Source organism: Equus quagga, chromosome 16, assembly GCF_021613505.1.
Source record: "Equus quagga isolate Etosha38 chromosome 16, UCLA_HA_Equagga_1.0, whole genome shotgun sequence".
NCBI lineage: Eukaryota > Metazoa > Chordata > Mammalia > Perissodactyla > Equidae > Equus > Equus quagga.
In genome coordinates, this window is record NC_060282.1 from 38,820,192 (window position 1) to 38,844,598 (window position 24,407).

General features: G+C 42.9%; 1 protein-coding gene across 4 annotated transcripts in view; it reads left to right on the forward strand.

Annotated features, from left to right (window-relative positions):
- Positions 1–1,393: 1,393 nt before the first annotated feature.
- LOC124227751 (uncharacterized) overlaps positions 1,394–24,407 on the forward strand; it is a 38,775-nt gene continuing 15,761 nt past the window's right edge. The window contains exons 1-3 of one of the 4 annotated variants that reach the window (XR_006885535.1): positions 1,394–1,951; positions 3,162–6,061; positions 6,170–8,021. Coding sequence is in view for 2 of the 4 variants with exons in the window: in XM_046641641.1 (XP_046497597.1) it covers positions 1,537–1,951; positions 3,162–3,637 (891 nt within the window). In the remaining 2 variants the exon portion in view is untranslated. Of the gene's footprint in view, positions 1,952–3,161; positions 8,022–24,407 lie in introns of those variants that run through there. The other 3 variants (XM_046641642.1, XR_006885536.1, XM_046641641.1) reach the window with 3 other exon arrangements.

Sequence of the window (24,407 nt, forward strand, 5' to 3'; positions counted from 1 at the left end):
GAGGAGGGGGCCCGCAGCGTAGGCCCTTTCCCCGCCGGCCCACCCAGAGGGCTCTGCCAGTTAAGCAGCGAGCAGGTGTCAGACAGACTTTCCCTGGAGTTGAACCCGAGCCTCTCCCACTCTGTGCTGCGGATATCCTAAAATCTTTTACCCTGTAGGATACAAATGATGGAAATGCCATCTTTTCTCAGGAATCCCAGCTGCCGTTACCTCTGAGGACTCGAGTCCCTTCTCCCCAGCTTTCCCCTGCTTCTGCAGGACGGGGACATTTTGCATTTGAACTTCCCGCACTGTTTGCGGCTTCGCTGGAGCCCGGAGGAGTCGGGAGCCCAGCTATTCTCTGGGCGCGTGCACTCCAGCCCAGGAGTAGCGAGGAAGCCCACGAAAACCTAGGGGAGGATCGCGGGCACTGGGCTCAGAACTGACAGTGCTGAGGCAGGGGCCAAAAGACTAAGAATTTTGTCTTTTGAAAAAGTATGTTGGAGTCGACGCTCTACACAGGGATGGGCTAGGAAGAGAAAGCGCAGCCGCGGGCGGGAGCTCAGCGGCCCGCGGGAAGAGCCGCAGCGCCCCCTGGAGGCACCGACCGAGCACTGCGTGCGCGGGCGCGGGGGGCGGTCACTCCGGAGGCTGCTCCCAGGTGTGAGTGCACAGCCGCGAGCGACCCTGCCGGCCGCTGGGTTCCTTTCGCTTTAACCCCGGCCCCTTTGCTGCGGAGAAGAATCGTGTGTGTGGCAGGGGTGCTGGGGAGAGGGTCTGGGCCTGTTGTCAGGGCCAATAAGCAGCACCACCCCCACCGCTGAGGCCTTTGTACGCACCCCACGCTGTGGTCCCCCAGCGGCTCCTCTCCTGGAGGGTTTTTCTAAGACGCATTTTCCGACTCACGACGCGGCTCAGGGCGGCTCTGACTTCCGCAGGGTAGGGCAAAGACGCTAGTTCTGACCCCAGCGCAGGGAGTTCGCGGGCAGTCCGGTGCTGCTCCACTCAGATTCCAAGGCCTTGGACTTTGTCCCTGCGGGAGAAACGAGAGGTTTCTCAGGGGACCGCATTCGGAAGGGCTGTCCCACTCCCCACGACTTACCTCTCACCCCACCCCAGCATTTGACGCCCTGTCAGGAATGGATCCCTGCCCCGGCTGTGCTCTCCTTAAGCCTGAGAGCGGCAAGAGGCGCGTCGCGAGGCGCGCGGGTGGCGCGGGAGCCTCCCCGGGGCTGGGGAGCCTGAGGTCCACCCCTTGCCTCCAGCCGGCCAATCCCCCGGCCGAGCCACCTCCAGAGTTGGGCCCAGCCGGACAGCCTCAGGCGCCCGAGGCCGGCCTAGCCTGGTCGGCTCTTCCTTGAGGTCAGGGAGCGGGTGAGAAGGGCGTGTGGGGCCCAATGGCGCTCTCCCTGTGTCTGCGCCCCTCGCTCTGCTTCATTCCGCTGGAGGCCGCAGCGGGCGCCCCTCCAGCCACCAGCGTGCCGGGCACCGAGTCGCCGGGAAAGGGCAGATGCCAGTGGAGGCCGAACACCGGGTCGGAGGGTTAGCTACGTGGCTATGGCCAGGTTGGGCAAGCCCAGGGGCAGACCCTCTCGTGAGCCCGGGTCCGTCTGGGTTTGGCTTTCCCAAGAGAGGCCTTGGGCCGCTGCAGCAGCGAGGCCCAGAGCTGACTCGAGGCCGCCCGGCGATCCGTCAGCCCCTCGCGAGTCGCGGGATGCCGCGGCGGCGCTGGAGCGGGAGCGCTGCCCGTTCCTTCACGCCGCCCCGCGTCTCGAGGGGTCTCAGGATGGCGCCAGCAGCGACGGCGAGCTGGCTCTGGCAGGTGCCGGGCGCGGGCTCCCAGGGTGCGCCGGGACCCGCGCGCTTTCGCCTTCGGTGCCTCTGGAGAAGCAGATGTCCTGCGGTTTGCCTCGCCAGAGAGAGCCGGGTCAATTCCTGTGCTCCCCCATCAAAGGACAGCTTGGAATTCAAGGTGCGTTTCTAACGGAGCCCTTTCGTGTCGGTGACTAGGAAGACGGGGCTTTACAGAAGACATCAGCGGCGGGCTACGAGACCCAGGCGCCTCCCAGGAGGGAGGGTCCTGCGGATGGTGCCCCTCTGGCGCAGCTCCACCTGCCCAGCGTGGGACTGCCTCAGTGCCCGCGCTCCGAAAAGATCATCCTCAGAAAAGACTAGGGCAGAGTCTGCAAACCTATTTTTATTGGGCTTTCACTTTTAAAAAAATTACTTGCCAACGCTTAAACATCGGGAAAATTCAAACGAAAATCTTGATTTCCAATGAGCTCCTGTTCCTTCGCGGCAGTGAGCTAGCCGTAGCTGAGCAACTTTGCTCTCCCTCCTCTGCGGTCTGTTGTAAAAATGCCGGGCCTTGGATTGCCTTGGAGTTTCCAGTTCTCTTTGCGGAGGTCGTTTCTCTGGGAAGCTGAGATCGGTCCGGAGTTCCCTCTAAAGCAGAAGTTCTTAAAATGTATTCCAATGGCATTAGCAACGTCTGGAACTTGTTAGAAATGCAGATTCTCTGGCCCCACCTCCTGAGTCGGGAACTCTGGGAGAAGGGACCGGCGATCTGCGTTTGAACAAGCCCTCCAGGTGATTCTGATGCACGCTTAAGTTTGAGAACCATTGATCCAGATCAAATTGACTTTTGGGGCAATCGCGGGCGGGCGAGATTTATCTTTCCGGCTCTCTTCCTCCCTTCCTCCCTCCCTTCTTCTCTCCCTCTCCCTTCCCACCAGAGAATGCAGGCATAAACTTCTGGCCTAGGACAGCTAATTCATTCATTCACTCATTCATTCATTCACTCGCTCTCTCATTCATCTGACCTTCCAGAGGCACCTCCCAAGTCCTCGGAGAAGTGCTGAGGATCCCTAGGTGAGCCAGGCGCGACTCCCTTCAAGGAGTCAGGTCAGGATGTATCGGGAAGAGCTGGGGAGGGGAGGGGGTAGAGAAAACAGTACAGGTGCCTTCCCGTTTCATGGCCAGTTTTGTTCTTTGTTTTGTTTTGCTTTTGGTTATTAATATAATCCAATAATAGATCTGATCTGATTTCAGGAAATGTCCCTGTTAGGGACCAAACTGGAGTATCGCACCAGAAACTTCACAGTTTCTGACCTTTGGGAACCCTGGACTCTCTTCCTTGCCCAGGCTGATGTTCTTCTCTTCCTATTTTCACCACATTCTAGGGATTCTGTGTGGCTGCTGCATACACTTCCATGCAAACCTCGACACGTACTGCCCACACCCTCCCACTCCTCCCCGCACTGGGTCAGAGTGCGTGGCACCAGCGGTGAGGGAGTGTCACAATCATGTCACATTCGGCACCATCGTGTTTGGACTGAGGCTGGAAGCCTCTGTGCCCTTGGATTTCCCTGAGGCTGCACAGGATGCTCTTAGGACGGCGGAAAGTCACACGCTTGTTCCGCTCACCGACTGCGCTCGCTGGCTCTCACCGTCTCCCATCTTGCATCCCGCTGCCGCAGCCAACCGAGCTCCCCGAGGTCAGCTGTACCCGGGCATTGACGTCGTGATTCTCCACCTGCGGATTTATCACCTTGAGATTGAGTCAAATCTCCTTATCTTTCACTTGGGAGTACAAGAACAGTCTATTTTTCCCCCTCACAGTGTATCTAAAAATCCCAGTGAAACGCGCACTTTCTAGTTTTCTTATGCCAAATCAACCTCTCTTAATCTTTCACTTTGTACTTTCTCTCCAAAATCTTGACTTGAACATCTATCTGTCCTCGGCCAGTCAAAGAGCCGCCTCCACTGGACCATTTGCTTCTGCAAGATTTTCTGGTCGTGGGCAGTGAGAAGGGTAGAAGGCACTTTGCCGCACAGGCAGAGTGGCAGGTTCCTCAAAAGTTGGACTCAACTAGAAATCTCTTGTTGGTATCTATTTTCAGATTCAGAAAAAAGGTTTCATTTTAGTGAACAAGTGCAGGGAAGACACAAAGAAAAGCAAATTTTCATATTGACCATGGTCATAAATTGTATAAAAGCACTCAGCTCCACTTGAAAAAAGAGTTGCTATTTTAATATAAACTTTTCTTACGGGGATTTTCAAAATATAAAACATATAATGGTCAGGAACATGATAATCTCTTTACAACCTGTGATCATATTTTTTAACAGGATTTTGCTTTCCAGTGCAGATGGTTTGACGTAGTAACATTCAAAGCAGCCAGCACTCAGTTAGGAAATGCCAAGGCCAATACTTGAATGCAGATACACGTTTTAACAAAAGAAAATGTATATTCCTGTAGCTGTTTGCCTGTGAATATTCCCCAGAGGATTAATACACTATTCTTGAATCTAATCCAAGTTGGCAAACTCTCTAAAAAGTCTGTGAGGTGTCAACCCTAAGGCACATAGAATTCCTTGTCACCAAATATTTTTGAGTATCTACCATGTACCAGGTATTAGACTATTGTGTTAGTGTTTGAGACCTTAAACTTTCATCTTGACTTGAGTGTGGGGGCAAGGACAAGGAAGGTGGGATTTTAAGGTTGGTTTCCTCCGGTTTTGTTAAATTGTTAAAGTATTTGTACTTAATAGCAATCTTTAAATCTTTAAAATATTTATTGAACTCGCTCTTACATTTTTAGGTATTTTTACAAGTAAAGGAGAGAAAGTCAGTGTTTAAGCCAACTCATTTATTGGAAAATGAATGCCAGCACAGGCTTAACTTTTGGCTTTCCAACTGGAAGACCTTAATATCATGACAACATTTTATAATAGTGTTATTTCCATCATGCCAGGTGATAATTTCACCGTAGATTCCTTATGATTGGTGACCATAGCCCACTCAAGCCTGTTTTTACCTCCTGATTCCATAAGGAGCCATAACAAGAAAAAAAACCTTCTTTCTCTGGCACCCTTGCTGAAGGGAGGGGTAAAGGAAGTGCCAAGCAGCTAGGCTGATCCTCTTCTCATTGTTCCTTGGGAGAACTTGGAACAGGACCAGCTCAGATCCAGTTCACTTCAGAGAATCCATGTCTTACAAGGAGTGATGAGCTCTATTGTCTTTGCCTCTAATCCCAAAACACAGACAACTTCAATGGATCTGGAGACACACAGATATAAGGAGCCGAGAGGCCCCATTCTACTCTTAACTCATGCACTGTGTCACAGTGCCTAGGCACACTGCATATCTTAGCTACATACTCCATTTTTACAGGGTCTAACCCCTCTTCCCATGTCCTCTCCCTCTATACCTTCCCCAGCCCATGCCTGGCAAGTGGGCCTGCCTCCAGGAACCAGACTGGGCGGATGCTATGATGTCAGGACACCCGGCAGCAGTGTTTCTAACGTGTGTTAGACCATGGTTGCCTTTTCCTTTCCCTGGAAAAGTACACAAAGTGCAAGTTGTCTTCCAGGCTGTGAGGCACACATCCAAATGCCCTATGTGGTGGGCCCTCCCAGGCCCAGGAGAGTGTGGAGGAGAACACAAGTGTGTCATATGGGTGTGTTCACCAGTCCTGCCCCCCTCTGCCTCATCCTTGACCACATTCTCTTGACAGGCCATATGGCCTGGAACTGACCTGGAATGTATTAAGAGCATTGTCTTGTAAAACCCTTGCAAAGCAAGGGAGCAATGGCAGAGTGGGATTTAAGACTTATTAATTCATTTAACATGTATTTATTGAGGATCTTTAGTATGGTAGGCCATGTGGTAGGTACTAAGGATACACCAATGAATAAAGAGCTATGGTCTAGTGAGAAGACAGACAAGTAAATAGGCAATTATGATACAGTATGAATCAGAAAACCTGGATCCAAGATCTCTAGTTAATAATCTATTATCTTGGGCAAGTCATGCCGCTTGTTGGAGTCTTGGTTTCTGAATTTGCAAATTAAGGATATTCTGAGGGTTAAATGACATGGATGCATATTGATGCTTTAAGTAATTATGATTCTTTCTTACCTATTTACAGGAACTGACCTCCCACACCTCCAAGAACTTGGAGAGGAAACCAAGGGGAAGAAATTTGACTCCGTGCCTAGTATCTAGTGGTCTAGAGTACATACATTAAGTCACTGCAACAAATATTTCAAGAGAAAAAGTCTGTCATCTGCCTTGATGGTAAGACTTTTATCAAGAGAAAATATCTACATTTTCACTGTTTACTGAAAAGTAGGAATACTCTATTGTGCATTATATTCTGTTGTACTCTGTTGTTTTATTTTACAGCAATTAGAGAAGACATGGAGTAGATCTATGATGAATAGATTTTTTAAGTTTCAAAGCCATTATTTTGGATGTTATTCTCCAGTGAAACAACGATGGAATTAATTTTGGGATGTCATTGACATATGAGGTCTTAAGGGAAGGAAATCGTATCAGTTAGAATACAATTGAGCTGTATCAGAAAATCCAAAATAACAGTTTAAACAACAGAGAAGTTGATTTCTCTCACACATAAACATAGGCAAGCCAGAGTTAATATGGCGAATAGCTCCTTGATTATCAGGCACTTGGGCTTCTTCTAGTTGTTTGACCAACATCAAGAAATGACTTTCACCTTGTAGTCCAAGGTGGCAGCATTCTAACCAGCAGCAAGCCCCCTCCGTTCCAGCCCCCTCTCTTTAAGGAGACTCCACAGAAACCAGAACCTAGTGTCATAGCCATATGCAGCTGCAAGGAGGACTGGGTAATGTAGTCTTTACTCTGGATGGCCTTAGGCCCATCTAAATTCAGGCTTCTAAAGAAGAGAATGGGTATTAAGGGGTGACCAACAGTCTCTCTCATAGGAACTTGAATTGGTGAACACTATCCAGAACCAATGAATCTTTTATGTGTTGGCACCATAATCATTGTCATTGGTTCTGGATAGTGTTCACTGTTCCCTTTGCTGCTTTTATGGGTTTTAAGCACTATATGCAGTGGCAGGACTCTGTTTTGGAACCCCTCAGCATATTGCTACTACTTGCCTACTCTTAGTTGTGGCTGCTGGTATGTGACTTTCTGCTTAGATTGGGGAGGTGTGAGCAAAGAAGGTGGGTGAATCTGAGAGACAAGAGATGTCAGGAGCCTGCCTGGGGAAGATCTTCTTCTGGACTGTGGGGAATACCACTTGTACCATGTGGCAGCAATCCCTTCGTGAGATTGGTCCTAGGGTGTCAAGCAGGCCTCATGAGTGGGTCTTCTGGAGGAGTACTTCATTGTTTTCCTTGAAAGATGGGATGAGAAATACGACAGAACATATTAGAGGAATAGTGGAAGCCCTGGGTTCTTCCTGGGTCTTTCACCATGTAAAGCAGGCTTGGAGGGCAACTGCAGAAGCTGGAATCTACCTTGCTACAGCCTTGGCAGGCAAAGGCTGCAGCAAAAATGTGCAGCCCAGGTTGCCCTGAGGGGCAGAATCAAAACTATAAGCAGACTCCCTACATACAGCAGAGAAAGCCCTGCTCAGCTAGAGCCCAAGGACAATCTCCAAAGATAAGTGTGGAGAGACTTAATTACCATTTAAAGTTGTCCTGGCCTGACCTTTCTGTGCGGTAAACTTTGCTTCTGAACCTTATCTTGTGTTAGTACTTATAGGCTCGATTCTCCCCTCCAAGCCTATGAGGATACTCAGCTACAAACATGGCCTTTGAGGTGTAGAAGGAGGGGGGTGGGAAGGACCTGTGGATCCCCAGTCTCCCCTGGGATCCCCCTTCAGGATGCTGCTTGGCTTGGGACAAGTCTGAGCATGGAGGTTACATGCAGAGCATTAATGCCAATGTGTGGGGAGAAGGATTCTTTCTCTGCCGGAACATCTGGAGTGACACTGAGGACATACTTATACACATTTACACGAGCCCCGGGGGATTCCCATGCCTGAGAGAACTGGCTAGATAGTTCCTATTACACATTTATTTCCTTAAAGGAAGTATTTTATATTCTACCCTGTAATTCAATTCCTTTGGCTCTCCACCATGCTAAAAAGCAAAAGAACATATAGTCCAAACAATTTTTAAAATCAAGTTTTTTTCCCTCCAGATAGTAAATGTTCACAATTCGTGCAGCTTTTACACACATCTGTAAGCTATGACTTGTTTATACCAGCTCTTACAATATTTTAAAAATAAAGTATAATGTTTTTCAGTCTGTATACAATAGCATTTTCTTTTACCAACCCCCCACATACAAACGTATTTCTCTCTTTTAGGATGTAATTACATGTCTAAATAATAATGTATACAATTGATGTTTAGGAAGGGCATGTATGTTTTACAGCAAACATACCAAAAGGATGTAAGATGCTCATGTTGATTCTTTAAAATATAGTAACTAATAATCTGCAGAGTTAGGAAAGGCCACCAAAGTTGATTTGACCCTATTCTATGTGCTGGGGTTAGAGGATTGAGGATCATGGAATGAGAAAGCATTTTAGACACAACATAATCCATTCCTGTCATTTTACCTATGTGGTCACAGAAGCTCAGGAGGAAAGTAATTTTCTCAAGCTAGCTGACTTCTCCACAACCCTGATTGTGGAACTCCTGATTTCAAGAGAGGGCTCTTTCTGTTATACCTTGAAATCTCATCTAGACTGAAGTTGGAATTTCCCTCCAGGAAAAGATGTTGACTTGATCCCAGCCACTTGCTGTGCCATACCAAGAGCCTCTGATACCAGAACTCCAGCCTCAGCTACTCTTCAGGGCTTAGCTTTTCAAAGTGTGGTCAGAGGACCAGCAGCATTGGCCTCACCTGGGGGCTGGTTAGAAATGAAGCCAGACCTACTGAAAGAGAATCTTCCATTTTAACACGACTCCTAGGTGATTGACCTATAGATTAAATCTGGAAGAACTGCTCCAGGTCACAGTGCCTCTACTGCTAGATTGTTTTCTTAAAGACCCATGTAATGATTTTCCTCTGATGCATTAAGAACCTATAATGGCTTCCTACTGCTTACCTGTTCCTACATAAATGTTTTTAAAGTCCAATCTCAATCTATCTACTAAACCTAAAAGTACAGTTTGCCTTGGTCATACACTAGACTTTCTCTATAGGTGGATCTGGGAATCAAGATATTTAAAGATCTCCCCAGGTGATTAGCCTTCATGGGTCCTTAAATTTGCTGTTTGAGAAGGATTGATCCAAAATATTGCTTTGGAATAACTTAGAATAGGTAAATCTTGGAAACCAGCAAGCACTTCTCCATGCTACCTTGTTTTTCTCAGATGCCAAATCACAAAAGCTTTTTTTCTACTGACTGTATTTTCTCTCCTATTTCTTTCCCTTTCATTGGCTTCTCACTTGCTCCCAATTTGAGAAAATAAACTTGGCTTGATTTCCAAATTTTCTCTTCCACTTCTCTCTGTTAATCGTTATTATTAACAGAAGCCAACTATCCTAGAAATCCATTTGAACCATTCTGAGATCCAGTCACTGGGTTGATCCAGCTGCCATATCTGATATTCCAATGATTTCCAGGATTGATTTGGCTAATCTGGCTTGCTAAGTGCAAGTGTCCACTGATCTCATCATTCTATTACAGTCCTTCCTGAAGTTGTGCTGCTTTGGTCAAAGGGAACAACATTTCCAGAGTGAGTCAAGGCTAAATCAATTAATGAGTTCCACTTTTGGAGTAAAAGAAAGCACTTAACCACAGTTCCCAGCTCTGAACTTGCACTAACAGATTCCAGGAAAGGGGATTGTCGTGTACACTAGAGTGTAATCTAGTTCAGTGTCACTATTTTGTTCTGACAGGCTCCTTTCTTACAAGGCAATGAGTTAAGGTAGGGCCAGTCAACAAAGTTTTTCGAACTTATAAAAGGCTGTTACCAAAACCCAGGGCCTCTGCTGGCTGTTCACGGTTACCTCATCACAACAGTGATGTTATCTGCTGAGTATCTGGGCTTACCACTGACCACAGCAGAGGCATGGGCATTATTTGCTCAAATGATTTTCTTCTCCTTCCTTCTCCTGTTTTTTTTTTAAGTTAAATATGTGACAGATGGATCAGGTTCGGGCAGGGTCGGCGTGAAGGTGATTATTCCGCTGAGTACAATGTGTACTTTTTCAGCATTGTACTACTTCCATAAAGTCGACTTTATGATCTGTATGCTTGCGTTTTTGTTTTCTGACTTATGGTTCTCTATTCTACATTTGTTCTATTAATTTGATAGTATATGGTTTCAGCCAAACATTTGTTCCAAATTCTGCCAGAGTAAGGGGAAATTTCCAGACAAAACTCTGTCCAGGAACCTTCCTAAGCAATCAGAACTTCTTCAACCCATCCCCCAGCCAGCACTATCTTCTCAGGGGCCTTCAGGAGCTGAATGGGTCAATAGTTGGAACCCAGCTCAGCTCACTTCAAGATACCTAGTCTCTCTGTGAAAAGGCACATACACAGGCAATTCTGCAACCAGCTCAGAAGCAGAAACATGGGTCAGACAGAAGCAGTAGCTTAGGACCCAGATCTGAGCGTTGAGAAATGAAGCACAAAAACTTGTCGGGTCAGCTCCTTCTTTCTTGGGCTGAGCATTTTCCTTCAGGCGCTGTGCAGGTCCATTCACCCCAGAATGACATTCACATTCCACTCAAGTAGTCTGCTTTTGTAATTCCCTGGGGTTTTCTTGAGTATAGAGGTCACTGTCTCTGACAATTAAGCTTTAAAGTTAATTCCCAAGATAAATAGAGCAAATTGACACCACTTTGATTGTAATTTTTCTTGCTTCAAACTCTAAAGGACAACCGCGACCCAGCTGCCAGATTTGGTTCCTGGAAATTCAAGCAACACAGGCATTTTATTTTCTACCTTTCTAAATGAGGCAATTTACGGCTGTCAGCAACAACAAAATCCATGTAAACATCTTAATTCTGCATTTTTTGCTTGCATTTCTGGGAGAACAGAGAATCATTGTTTCCATTTTTTTTTAAAGCTATGTAAGTAGTGGTTTCTTTTTAAACTAGAACGATAGAGAACTGTAATCTTTTTAATTCAGACCTTGCAGCAGAAAAGCTAGCTTACTTGTAAGCTGTGTTATTCAGTAACACACTCTGCATGGAACAGGGAAAGTAAATAACTGAACGCATACTTTATAATTACACGCAGGGGGAATTCAAAGCTGCAGTGCTGGGCTGGAGTCTGGGGGCCTGGAGCAGCAGCTGCAGTTTCTGGCTTCTCCCTCACATGCTGAGGGCATGGCAGAGAACAGGAACCTAGAGGTCCCAGCAGGAACCCCAGGAAGGAGGGGAGTTGAGATGCACTGGGCAGAAAGTAAAGGATCTCTCACTCTGAGCCTCAGCTAGCAGGAAAATAATTAGGATTTTGTAGAAAAAAATGTGAGCCTACATAAGGACTCCAGAGATTTACTCTATCAGTTCCTAGACAGTGTTCAGGGCACCTGAAGAGTTTAATAATTTTGCTGAGGAAAAAAGATTCCATTGTCAAATAAGTTTGAGAAAGGTTGTATACTCCCCTATTGGAGAATCAAAACTCACATTAGCATAACCAAAGCTCTGAGATGTCAGTCTTACAGCAAAGACTTCTGTTTAATCTGGTCTTCCCCACTCCCATTTGGTTTCTAAAGTTCTTTCTGGCTCAAAGTTCTACAGCTTCTTGCTGAGCAATCACTTTCTGCTTCTCAAGTTAGTTCATGCAAGGACAGAGAAAATTGTGATAATTAATTTGATTTTAAAAATTGGATTAGAGCGCATGAAAAAATTATAGGAATTTAAATATTCTTGTTGTCAATGCAAACTAAGAGCCTGGCACAGTTTAATTATACCAAACTGATCTTATTGCCATGCAGGTACTCATGAGCTATGTGACACTGGGCATTCACATACCCTTGGTTTCTCCAGTTTCAATGTTTGAATTAAAAATCTTTTCCTGCCCTAACGCTTGTGTATGTGTGGGAATATTGATTAGAGATTCTTCTTCCAATAGTTCGTCCAGTGGTTAAACCCTTCCCTACTCGTTCCACCACAGAATCTGTTAATTAGAAAAGTAATACCAGTTATTGCAGAATCTCTGGAAAACCAAGAAGAGAAGAGAAGAGTGGTGTCTGGTTCATGAGCACTTACTACGGATCAGACACTGTTGTGAGAGCTTCACCTGTATTAGCAGCCCAAGGCCAAAGCATACCAAGGCACACGGCTCAGCAAGCCCAGGACCCTAGGAAGGCCACTTTAGTCAAAGGTGGAACATATATTAAATCTATCTAGCTATTCTTTTTTTTCCTTTTTCTCCCCAAAGCCCCCCTGGTACATAGTTGTATATTCTTTGTTGTGGACCCTTCTAGTTGTGGCATGTGGGACGCTGCCCCAGCGTGGTTTGAGGAGCAGTGCCATGTCTGCGGCCAGGATTCGAACCAACGAAACACTGGGTCGCCTGCAGCGGAGTGCGCGAACTTAACCACTCGGCCACGGGGCCAGCCCCTCTAGCTTTTCTTGAGGGACCAACCAACCAACCAATCGCCCAATGCCCCAACCGTTTGTTTTTTTTTTAAGGAAGATTAGCCCTGAGCTAACATCTGCTGCCAATCCTCCTCTTTTTACTGAGGAAGATTGGCCCTGAGCTAACATCTGTGCCCATCTTCCTCTATTTTATACGTGGGATGCCTGCCACAGCATGGCTTGACAAGCGGTGCGTAGGTCTGCACCCAGGATCTGAACCTGTGAACCCTGGGCCGCTGAAGCAGAACGTGTGAACTTAACCGCTGTGCCACTGGGCTGGCCCCTGCCCCCCAACCTTTTAAAGGGGGCGTGTAGGTGTATTTCAAAGCACAAGTATTGCAATTATCTTGCTTTTCAGAGTTCACAAATGTGGCATTTATGAGTTCAACCAGTATTCTACAGGTTATTCGCAGTGTGCTATAAACCCAGGCATTGATAACGCAGATCAAACATTTCTCCTGGTGAGATGATAGTCTTGTATTGCTTAACTTTAGACATCTTTCCAAGGCCCACTGGACTGTGTCTGGGGAGGGACAGTCAATATGTTTACAGACCATCACTGCGGCAGGGCACACGGATAATGTGAGGACAACTGGAGCCATGGGATGTCACAACAATTGTATACATGTTGTAGGATGCCAAACTGTTTTTAATATCCTCACTCATTTCTTCCACTCTATTCTTTCCAGCGCATACTGAAGTACTCTACAGGTAAGCCGTTATTAGTCAGGATTCTTATTTGCAAATGAGAAAAACCTTAAGTTTAAGTAATAAAGGGAGTTTATTAGTCCATGTGACTGAAAAGTCCATGGGTTGAACAGCTTCAGGCACACCTAGATTCAGGAACTCAAGCAATGTTATGAGGACCTCTTTCTCACTCCTTTTCATAATATATGGCCTCATTCTCCTCCTCTGTAGACAATTCCTAACATGAAGCCTGGGAAGATGGTCATTTGTTACATAATCCTTACAGTTACAACTCCAGAGAAAGCAAGTATGTCTTTCCTTGCATATCAATAGCCCAAACTCTGGGACAAAACTGCCTAGTTATGTAGTCTGTCTCTACCACCTAGCTTTGTGATCTTAGACAAATTACTCTATCTTTGTCTCCGTTCCTTTATCTGTAAAGGGGAGATAGCAACATTACCGTAGTGAATTGATATGAAGATTAAACAAGATGATACATCTGAAGCATTTAGAGCAGTCCCTGGCACATGGTAAGCATGCAATAATTTCTAGCAGTAGGAGAAGACCTTCAATAGAAGATTTGGCTCAGCTTGTGCCATATGCCTGTCTCTGGATAAATCTCTGTGGGAGGGGGAATGAAGTAATCTGATTGGCTAGACCTGAGTCACATTCCCACTCTTGTGCATGAGGGGGCAATACCACAATCTCATTGAATCATAGAGAAGTCAACTGTTGGGCAGACAAATAACGCATGTCCACTACAGGTTCAACACCTGGTCTAATCCTGATCAGGACAGGAAAGAAACAAGTAGCCTTAGCCCTGCCCTCCAGTGTGATTTGGAATGAAGTTGAATTGTCAGCATGATCTCACATTCAAAGGCTGAGCCCTGGGCCTAATGTACCCCTAAAGTGGAAGCATCATCTTTTACTCCCTCAGAACTGGGCCCATCTAGATGTTCTGATTCCAGCTTGATAGCTCCTCGGTTACCCAGCCTAAAGCTCCTAGCTCTGTATATAACTAGGACACACTGTGAACTTCATTTTGCTTGGCTGTGGCCCTTAGACAGCATGGTCTGGATTCTGGTCCTGTGACTCCTGTAGTTCTAACTGACACCCACACTACTACCCACTGCAACCTCTCAGCACCTTGCCTTACCTACTAGTTTGGACCAGCTGGTACTGACTACACCTAAGCTTGCTGTATCCTATTAGATACCCTGGGGTCCATTTCCTTGTGGTTTCACCTCTGCCCTCCACTCCTTCCGTGTTGCCCTAAATCCCAAAATGTGTTGGCCCCATTTTAACAAGATCAGGCTATGCCTTATTTCTCAATGGCCTTGCTTTTACAACTATATTTGTGTGCTGTCTCTTCTCTGCTGGTCATTCTTTCAGGGCTCTGGCTCCTATTCAAAAACCTCTTCCCATGTTCTCAGCGATATTACTGGGTAAGATAATTTTTAAAGTTTTCCCGAGTCTCCATAAATGGCATCTTGGGTAGAGTGGAAAGTTCCAGATTCTTTATATATGCATTAACAGACAACTAGTTCTGTAGCTGGCTAATAACTTACATTTCCGTGTCAGTGAATAGGTATTTATTTTACAATTAATGATTCTCCAAATATAAGAACTTCTAAAGAGCAGATAAAAGCAGCTGCAAATGTGATCTTGGAATAAATATCAAGAAAGGAAACAAGCAGCCCGCAGAGTTCCAGCTGCTCTCCCCACAGTGCTTATCAGCGTTCTTATGGTCAGGCACATTTTGAAGTTGGAAGGCACATTTCCAACAGCTCTTGCCCTTATACATGGTTCTTGAAATATTACAGACATTCTGGTTCCTGTCAAAATTGTAGTCACTGTCACCAAAATTATTCGTTTCCTCCTCACTCTCTGTTCTCCCTCTGGCCCCTCTTGGGCATCTGTGTCTTCCATCCTGATGCTCAAGATGACAAATCCTAATTGTGGGGAGGCTGTGACACTACATACTTTAATACGAGCTGAGTGGAGCCAAGGTTAGCCTGTGATTTATGCGCTCATTCTACTCACTGGGACAAGCAAGGCTTCCTTAATTCCATACCTTTAATCCTTGCCTCCTCCAAACCAATCACATTTTCGTCTTATTGTTGCAGCTGCACTGAGTTCCTTGAAACTAAACTGCAGTTTTCCAGGGATGGTAATTCCATCTTCCCGAGCTGATTCAAAGATTAAACAGAGTGTTTTAGAGATTGCGTTCTCAGGAAGCAGCGAGGGCAATCAAAAAGTGGTGTTTGAGCCAACAACAATACAAATTTCAGATGGAAAGAGGGACCAAAAAAATCTTTAAAATTAGATGCATTTGAATGAGTTTAGACTTTTGACATTGAAGGCTATGAGACTGCCTTCAATACCAAAAAATGCAAAGGATTTTGTATCACTATTGCCTCAAAACCTGAGTCCCTCAGATAAACGAGTGAGTGAAGCATACAGTACAGGAAACAGTTTTCTCTGCAGTTCTGCTGCCAATCTGCTCTATGATCTTGAGAGAGTTAGTGAATTTTTTGCAGAATATTCATGTTTCTCTCTTTAAATTTTTGATGTGTCTTTTCATGTCTTGTAATACCACAAATCTGGCTGCCTTAATTTAGCAGTTTTTAATTGAAAGACAAATGACTACTATCACTAAGACTGCCAGAAGAATTAGGATTATTGAACCAAAAGATTGATGAAAATTTTGTCTTAAGGATTGGCAGGCTGACGCACAGAGAAAATTGGCGATCGGAATCTCATGGATGACTTTGGAGAGCATGCACTCTGTCCAGCCAATCTGACTTTCTTGTGGCTACCCTGGAAAATGTTTGAACTTTAGCAATATCATTCTCATTGCAGGACAACCTTCCAGAAGGAATCTATCTAGCTTTGAATAATTAGTATGCGCAGTTTCTCTCCAGGTCTCCTCCTTTGTTCCTTCCCATCACATCAAAATCAGAGGATTTTGTCCTTTTCCTTCTGATTGGAATCATATTGTGTCCCATACCAGCAACAGTCTTGAGGCATTTTATGGGCACAGGGCCCATCCTTTGGGAAAAACTGTCCCAGATTCCACACCCCTAAGGGAAGAGAAAGTTGGGTTTATCCCCATTCCTCTGAACTCTCACAGTCTCTCATTGTCCCTACTATTTTCTGCAGACCTGACTTTTAATCCTGACTTTCCCTCTTTTTAGTTGTTTGACCTTGAGCAAATCAATCAAACTCTTCATTCCTCAGTTCTGGCTTTTGTAAGGACTGTTGCCTACATGGTATGACTTGAGGTTCTCATTCCCAAGTATAAACCCTACCTCTGTGGCCAAAATTCGGTTTACAGTGATTTATTCTTTTTTCTGTGCCCTTTTCTCATGGTCTTTTTTTTTTTTTTTTTTAATTTAAAGAATCCTGGCAAGAAACCCATTGATCCCTTAATAGACTGGTGCAAGGATGAAAATGGTGGCTTTCTGAGACATCTAGGCCTTTGAAAGAGGGAAAGTATGCATAAAAGAGAGCAAAGATCCCCCAAAACTAAATTGTACTGACTTCACAATTCTACCCAGGGCTGCCTGCTTACACAAACTTGTCATTTCTTTTTTGTGTGTATATAAAGTCTTTATATAACCAGTTAGGGTAAGAAGAAATTCAATTTAGCAGAGAAACAGAAGCAGATAATGTTTGTTTATTAACAAGGGAAGCAATCAGCCTTTGTTCACAAACTTATTAAACAGACAGGGCTTCTCCCTGCTGTCCAAATGGCAGTCTGAAGAAACAAGAGGTGGGAGGACTGCCAAGGGCGGGGAGCACTCTCCTTGAAGTTTTCAGGGGCAACAGCAGCATCCTTGTCTTCATGTTTCCCCGCTTTCTTAACATGAACTCTTTGGGCCCTCAAGCCTCCATGAACCTCTGAAGAAGCCCTTACAACTCTTTCAGAGTACCATGGACAGTTTTAGTGCTAGAGTTTTCCTTTTTTCTTATAATATGAATCTAAACAACTTCCAAAGGAAAAAAGATAAAAAGAACTGCTGGCTCAACATAAAACCATTGACATGCCTCCAGATTCTCTCCCATCATTGTCAATGTATACACATGTGTTTTTGCAAAGCTGTAATCTATGTGTACGGTTTTATGTTCTACTTTTTCATTTAATTTTATTCCTCATGTTCTGGTACTCCAGACTTAAAAATTTTAATGGCTATAAAGTATTCCATCTTGTTCGTAGACCTCAGGTTGCACGATCATTCATCCTCCTACTATGGGACTCTAGATAGTTTCAGCCCAGGGAGAATCTATCTTTGAGGAAATGTCCCTGGAGTTTCTTGGGCTGTTTTTGCAAGTAATGCTAGGTTTTAGGCTTGTTTGTTTGTTTTTATGATTTCTTCTGTCACAGTTCTCATTTTGTGTTTGTATGAGGATGTTATTTCTGGATGTGGTTGCTTTAAAAAATATATCATATTCATCGTCACCAGCTATCAGTGTATTTGTTCTGAAATGCAATCAATGCCTTCTCTAGAAAACAAACAATACAAGCATTTCCACCTGCTGATGGAAAATTTATTACACTTGTTCCACTTGGGCCTTGCTGAAGAATAGCATGAAAGGAAGAGAAATTGTATTGTAATTCCCACAAACTTAATCCCCAGACTTATTAACATAATATTTGCTTTTTTTCTGTTCTTTTTGTTATTTTAGACCTTCTTCTAACAGGGGTCATTGGTTGTAAGCTCATATAAATTTTGCTTCATTACAATTTGCGTTAGACATATTTAAGACCTTTCCATTTGATCACGGCTCCACATTTTTTTTTAATTTAAAAGTTCCAAACATCAAACATTTTGAAAACCCATGGATAGTACATATCCTAGTGCTCTAAATGAAATGACGTCAGCAAGCAGCCAGAGTTTGTCAATCCTCAGTGGAACCAATTTTAGCTAATTTCAAAGAAGAAAAATAGTTTCCATATTTCATAGAAAGGGCTCCACTAATAAACATAGTAGAGGAACAGTTACTTTTCTTCAAGCTTCAAGGACGGATGAGTATGTGTACATGAAGAAAAGAAGCAAACAGCATGCACTTGATAAGCCATAGTTTATAGAGATCAAAGAGTAAGGACCAAGAATCACAATAGTTTGTAACTGATACCTTATAAATACTATAACTCTAAAATTTCAACTAAGTAATATATTCTAACAACAGCCCTCACTCAGCAACCAGCAATGCCTTATACATAGCAGAAGCTCAATAAATGAATTCCTGAATCACTTTTTATTCATTTCCTGATTCGTTAGTTCACTCATTCATTCATTCATTCATATTGAGCTCTTACTATGTACTAGGTTCTGAGCTATGTGCTTGGGAATAACAAGTTGAACAAAACCTAGTCTCTGTCCTATCTATCTAATGTGGGAGTTAGAAAAGTACCAGTGATGAAGTATTTGAATGTAGGTATTAGAAAATAGAATATGACTAATTGCGGCTCAAACGTTACAAACGTTTACATTATCTGGCTTAACAAGAAGGTTGGAGGAAGGTGGTTCCAGGGATGTTTCCATGAACCCAGGGACCCAGGTTATTTTTATGTTTCCATTCTACAATCCTTAGACATTGCATTTTCCTCCCCATAATTATCATTATTGGTTGCAAGATGCCTGTCACAGTGTCTGGCTTTACAGTCTACATTCAGAGCAAAAAGAAAGGAGAAAGGGCAGCACCAGCAAGTTCTCTTCTTTTGTCTGACTTGTTCTTTTTTTTTTTAAATCAGGAAGCAAAATCCATCCCAGAATTACCCTGGCAAACTCCCCCTTATGCCTGGTTGGCCAGACCACTAGTTGCTAGGGAGACTTTCCAACCTCTAGGGTGGGAGAGAGAAAGGGAGAAAAGGTCTGGGAAGGGCTTCTGGATACCCAGCTAACAATGTTTGCCACAAGGAACCCAGTGCAGTATGAAATGCCTCTAGGCCCTCATAGCCTGTAGCAACTTGAAGATTCAGGATTCAACATATTCCTTCATTATATAAAGATTTATTTGAGGGTTTTCTCTGGGCCAGATCCTGAACACACAGCAGTGGATAGGACAGACACACTCCTGCCCTTGAAGAACTTAAAGTCTAGAAGGAAAAATAAATGGTAAACAAATAACTACAGTAAATAAGATGAGTTTATCATTATCACATACTAATGACCCCATCAGGATTTAACACTAAATCCAATCTCACTAGGCCCCACTGATCTAAGAAGGACCTTACTAACTTGGTATAGATGGGACTCTTTTAACTTGATACACCCACCTATTCACTCAACTGACCAACTCATTTTAAGGGTGTATTTCAAATACAAGTATTACAATTAGGCTTTTTTGCACTTTCACAGGTATGCCCTTGGTCAGTGCTTTTGTATTCGACTGTTACCTCCCAGCTATTTACATTGTATTAGGAACCCAGGCACTGACAAGGCAGATGAACACGTTGTTAGGGGAGGTTGTAGCTTTTTGCAGTTTCAAGGCCCCTGTCATTCCAAGGACTAGAGGATGTCGCCAGGCAATGAGCATGGCTGCAGGCCAGCACAGGAGCCTGGGGACTTGCTCAGTGTATAGTGGTAACTTTTGGACAAACAGGAGCTGCTGCGAAAATCAGAAAGCAGAGCCCCAGCCCTGGGAAAAACCGTCAATGGACTTCACCAGGCCCAAACAACGGCTGGGCCACTTGTGGCAACATAAAAAGCCGACATCCCAACTGTGAGTAATGTGCTCTTGGCAGCTGTTAAAAGGGGCCTAAAACCCCACTAGCTCCCAGACCCAGCCGGACGGGCCAGGTGCAGCCTGACAGGAGAGCTGTGTTGACTCTAAAGGCCAAAGATGTTATTTTGAGGTTTCACTGTTTATGTCTCATTACTGCTAATTTCCATGAGTTTGCAGGCCTCTTTCTGACAACCCCATCTCTGGTGGAGAAATCCATCTACACATGAAGTCTATTCACTAACCTGCCCCCACTCCCAAGTTTTTGTTTGATGAGAATCATTTCTGGGAATACAACAATCTTCATGTGGAAGCTTCGTAAGCAATTTGAGTTTGGGTTTGCCGGTCCCTGTCCTCCGAAGTCTCTCACTGGATGTGAGCCAGGCTGGCTGGGCACACATTTAAACAAGGTTTACCTGCTACTTCCCCTCCCCTCAGCATGCTTGTAACTATTAAGACAGTGGCCTGTGCAAATACATAATATATTAGCTTTCTCTTACGCAGTTAGAAAATTCAGTGGTAAAGGATCAGATTAATAAGACCAAAAACCCCACAAAACATGAACGTGTAGGATAAAATTTGACAAGAAATGTGCAGGAAACAAGGACTCTCCTCCACTGGGGCACTTTTAGTCTATTCCCCCTGCTCTGCCATTTGATTGTGTGGGCCCTCGTCCCACATGGCCCCTTCCTGGCCCTTGGTCCTACCTTCCTCTGCTCCTGACAAAGACATTTTTTTGTTATTTTATTATGGAAAATTCCAAAGATATACAAAGGAAATCGAATAGTATAATGAACCCTCATGTGCCCATCACATGCTGCTATTTCTACATCATCTGTATCTCTACTCTTCCGCCCCACTCCATTCTTATTTTTCTCACAGATTTTTTTCTCCTCAGTTTTACTGAGAAATAATTCACATATATCACTGTGTAAGTTTAAAGTACACAGCATGATGGTTTAATTTACGTATTTTCTAAAATGATTACCACAATAGATTCAGCTAACATCTATCTTCTCACATAGATAGAATAAAGAAAAGAAAGAAGAAAGGAAACAAATTTTCTTCTTGTGACGAGTACTCTTAGGATTGATTCTCTTAACTTTCCTGTAATCATCGTGTTTGACATAATATCCCTAGAATTTATTTATCTTATGTCTGGAAGTTTGTACCTGTTGACCACCTTCCTGCAATATCCTTTCCCCTACTCTCCACCTCTGGTAACCAGAGTCTGATCTCTTTTTCTATGAGTTTGGGTTTCTTTAGATTCCACATATAACTGAGATCATACAGTATTTTGTCTTTCTCTGTCTGACTTATTTCACTTAGCACAATGCCTTCAAGGTCCATCTATGTTGTCATAAATAGTAGGATTTCATTGTTTTTTATGGCTGAATAATATTCCATTTTATTTATACCACAACTTCTTTGGCTGAATAATATTCCATTATATTTATACCACAACTTCTTTATCCATTTATCTATCCACAGACACTTAGGTTGTTTCCTTGGCTATTGTCAATAATGCTGTTGTAAACATGGGGTGCAGATATCTTTTTGAGTTAGTGTTTTCATTTTCTTTGGATATATTCCTAGAAGTTGGATTATTGGATTGTGTGGTAGATCTATTTTTAATTTTTTGAGGAACTTCTATACTGTTTTCCATAGTGGCTGTACCAATTTACAATCCCACCAACAGTGTACAAGTGTTCACTTTTCTCCATATCCCCACTATCATTTGTTATCTCTTGTCTTTTTGATGGTGGCCATTCTAACAGTGCAAGGTAATATGTCACTGTGGTTTTAATTTGCATTTTCCTAATGACAAGTGATGCTGAGCACCTTTTTGTGTACCTGTTGGCCTTTCATATATCTTCTTTGGAGAAATGTTTGTTTAGGTCCTTTGCCCATTTTTTAAATTGAGTTATTTGTTTTTTTTGCTATTGAATTGTATGAGTTCTTTACAAATTTTGGATATTAATACCTTATTAGATATATGGTTTGCAAATATTTTTTCCCATTCTGTAGGTTGTCTTTTCACTTTGTGGATGGTTTCTTTTACTGTGCAGAAATGTTTTAGTTTGATGTAGTCCCATTTGTTTATTTTTGATTTTGTTGTTTGTGCTGTAGGTGTCATATCCAAAAATTCATTCCCAAGACCCATGTCAAGGAGCTTCTTTCCTATTTTTTCTTCTAGGAGTTTCATGGTTTCAGGTCTTACATTTAAGCCTTTAATCCATTTTAAGTTAATTTTTGTGAGTGGTATAAGATATAGGTCCAGTTTCATTCTTTAACACGTGAATATCCAATTATCCCAGCACCATTTATTGAAGAGACTGTCCTGTCTCCGTTGAGTATTCTTGGCTCCCTTGTGAAATATTAATTGGCTATATATGCTTGGGTTTATTTCTGGGCTCCTAATTCTGTTCTATTGGTCTCTTTGCCTGTTTTTATGCCAGTATTGTTATGATTATTATAGCTTTATAGTATAGCTTGAAATCAGGAAGTGTGATGCCTCCTGCTTTGTTCTTCTTTCTCAGGATTTCTTTGGCTATTTGAGGTCTTGTGGTTCCATATAAGTTTTAGGAGTGTTGTTTTCTACTTCTGTGAAAAATGCCATTGGAATCTTGATAGGTATTGCATTGAATCTTTTATTAACATTTTAACAATATTAATTCTTCCAATCCGTGAACATGAGATACCTTTCCATTTATTTGTCTTCTTCAATTTCTTTCACCAGCATCTTGTAGTTTTCAGAGTGGAGATCCTTCACCTACTTAGTTCACTTTATTCCTAAGTATTTTATTGTTTTTGATGCTGTTGTAAGTGGGATCAATTTCTTTATTTCTTTTTCAGAAAATTCATTTTTAGTGTATTGAAACACTAATGGTTTTTATATATTAATTTTGTATCCTGCAACTTTACTGAATTTATTGATTAGATCTAACAGTTTTTTTGGTTTTTAGGATTTTCTACATATAAAATCATGTCATCTGTGAATAGAGATAATTTTACTTCTTCCTTTCCAACTCTGATACTTTTTATTTCTTTTTCTTGGCTGATTGTTGTAGCTAGCACCTCTCGTACTACGTTGAATAGAAGTGGTGAGGTTGGGCACCCTTGCCTTGTTCCTAACCTTAGAAGAAAAGATTTCACCCTTTCACCATTGAGTATGATGTTAGTTGTGAGCTTGTCATATGTGGCCTTTATTATGTTGTGATATGTTCCTTCTATGCCTAATTTGTTGAGTTTTTATCATGAATAGATGTTGAATTTTGTCAAATGCTTTTTCTGCATCTATTGAGATAATCATCTGATTCTTTTCTTAAATTCTATTAATGTGATGTAGCACATTGGTTTGCATATGTTGAACTATTCTTACATCCAGGGATAAATCCCACTTGATCATTATGAATGATCCTTTTAAAGTGCTGCTGAATTTGGTTTGTTAATATTTTATTGAGAATTTTTGCATCTATATTCATCAGGATATTGGCCTATAGTTTTCTTTTCTACTAGTGTCCTTTTCTGGTTTTGGTGTCAGGACAATGCTGGCCTCACAAAAGGAGTTTGGGAGTATTCCCTCCTCTTCAATTTTTTGTTAGCGTTTGAGAAAGATTGGTGTAATTCTTCTTTAAATGTTTGGTAAAATTCATCAGTGAAGTACCTGGTCCTGGGCTTTTCTTCGCTGAGAGATTTTTGATTACTGATTCAATCTCCATATGGTAATTTGTCTATTCAGATTTTCTATTTTAGTCTCGGTAAGTTGTATGCTTCTAAGAATTTTTCCATTTCTTCTAGTTTGTACAGTTTGCTGGTGTATAGTTATTCATAGCAGCCTCTTATGATCCTTTGAATTTCCGTACTATCAGTTGTAATGTCTCCTTTTTCATTTATAATTTTGTTGATTTGGGTCCTTTCTCTTTTTTCCTTAGTTAGTCTAGCTAAGGGTTTGTCAATTTTGTTTATCTTTTCAAAGAAATAGCTCTTAGTTTGGTTAATCTTTTCTATTGTTTGATCTCTATTCATTTATTTCAGCTCTAATCTTTACTATTTCCTTTCTTCTGTTAACTTTGGGCTCAGTTTGTTCTTGTTTTTCTAGTTCCTTAAGGCGTAGAGTCAGGTTGTTTATTTGGGATCTTTCTGGCTTCTTAATGTGGGCGTACATTGCTATGAACTTCCCTCTTAGTACTGCTTTTGTTGCTTTCCACAAATTCTGGTATGCTGTGTTTCCATTTTTGTTTGTCTCAAGAAACTTTTTTATTTCCCCTTTAATTTCCTCTTTGATCCATTGGTTGTTCAAGAGAGTGTTGTTTAATTATCATGTGTTCATGAATTTTCCAGTTTTCCTTTTGTTATTGATTTCTAGTTTCATGCCATTGTGGTCAGAGGAGATTATTGGTATGATCTCAATCTTCTTGAGTTTGCTAAGACTTGTTTTGTGGTCTAACATATGGTCTACGTTAGAAAATTTTCCATATCCAATTGAGAGGAATGTGTATTCTGCTGTTGTTGGATAGAATGTTCTGTATGTGTCTGTTAGGTCCATTTGGCCTGTAGTGTTGTTCAAGTCTGCTATTTCTTTATTGATTCTCTGTATGATCTATCCATTCTTGAGAATGGG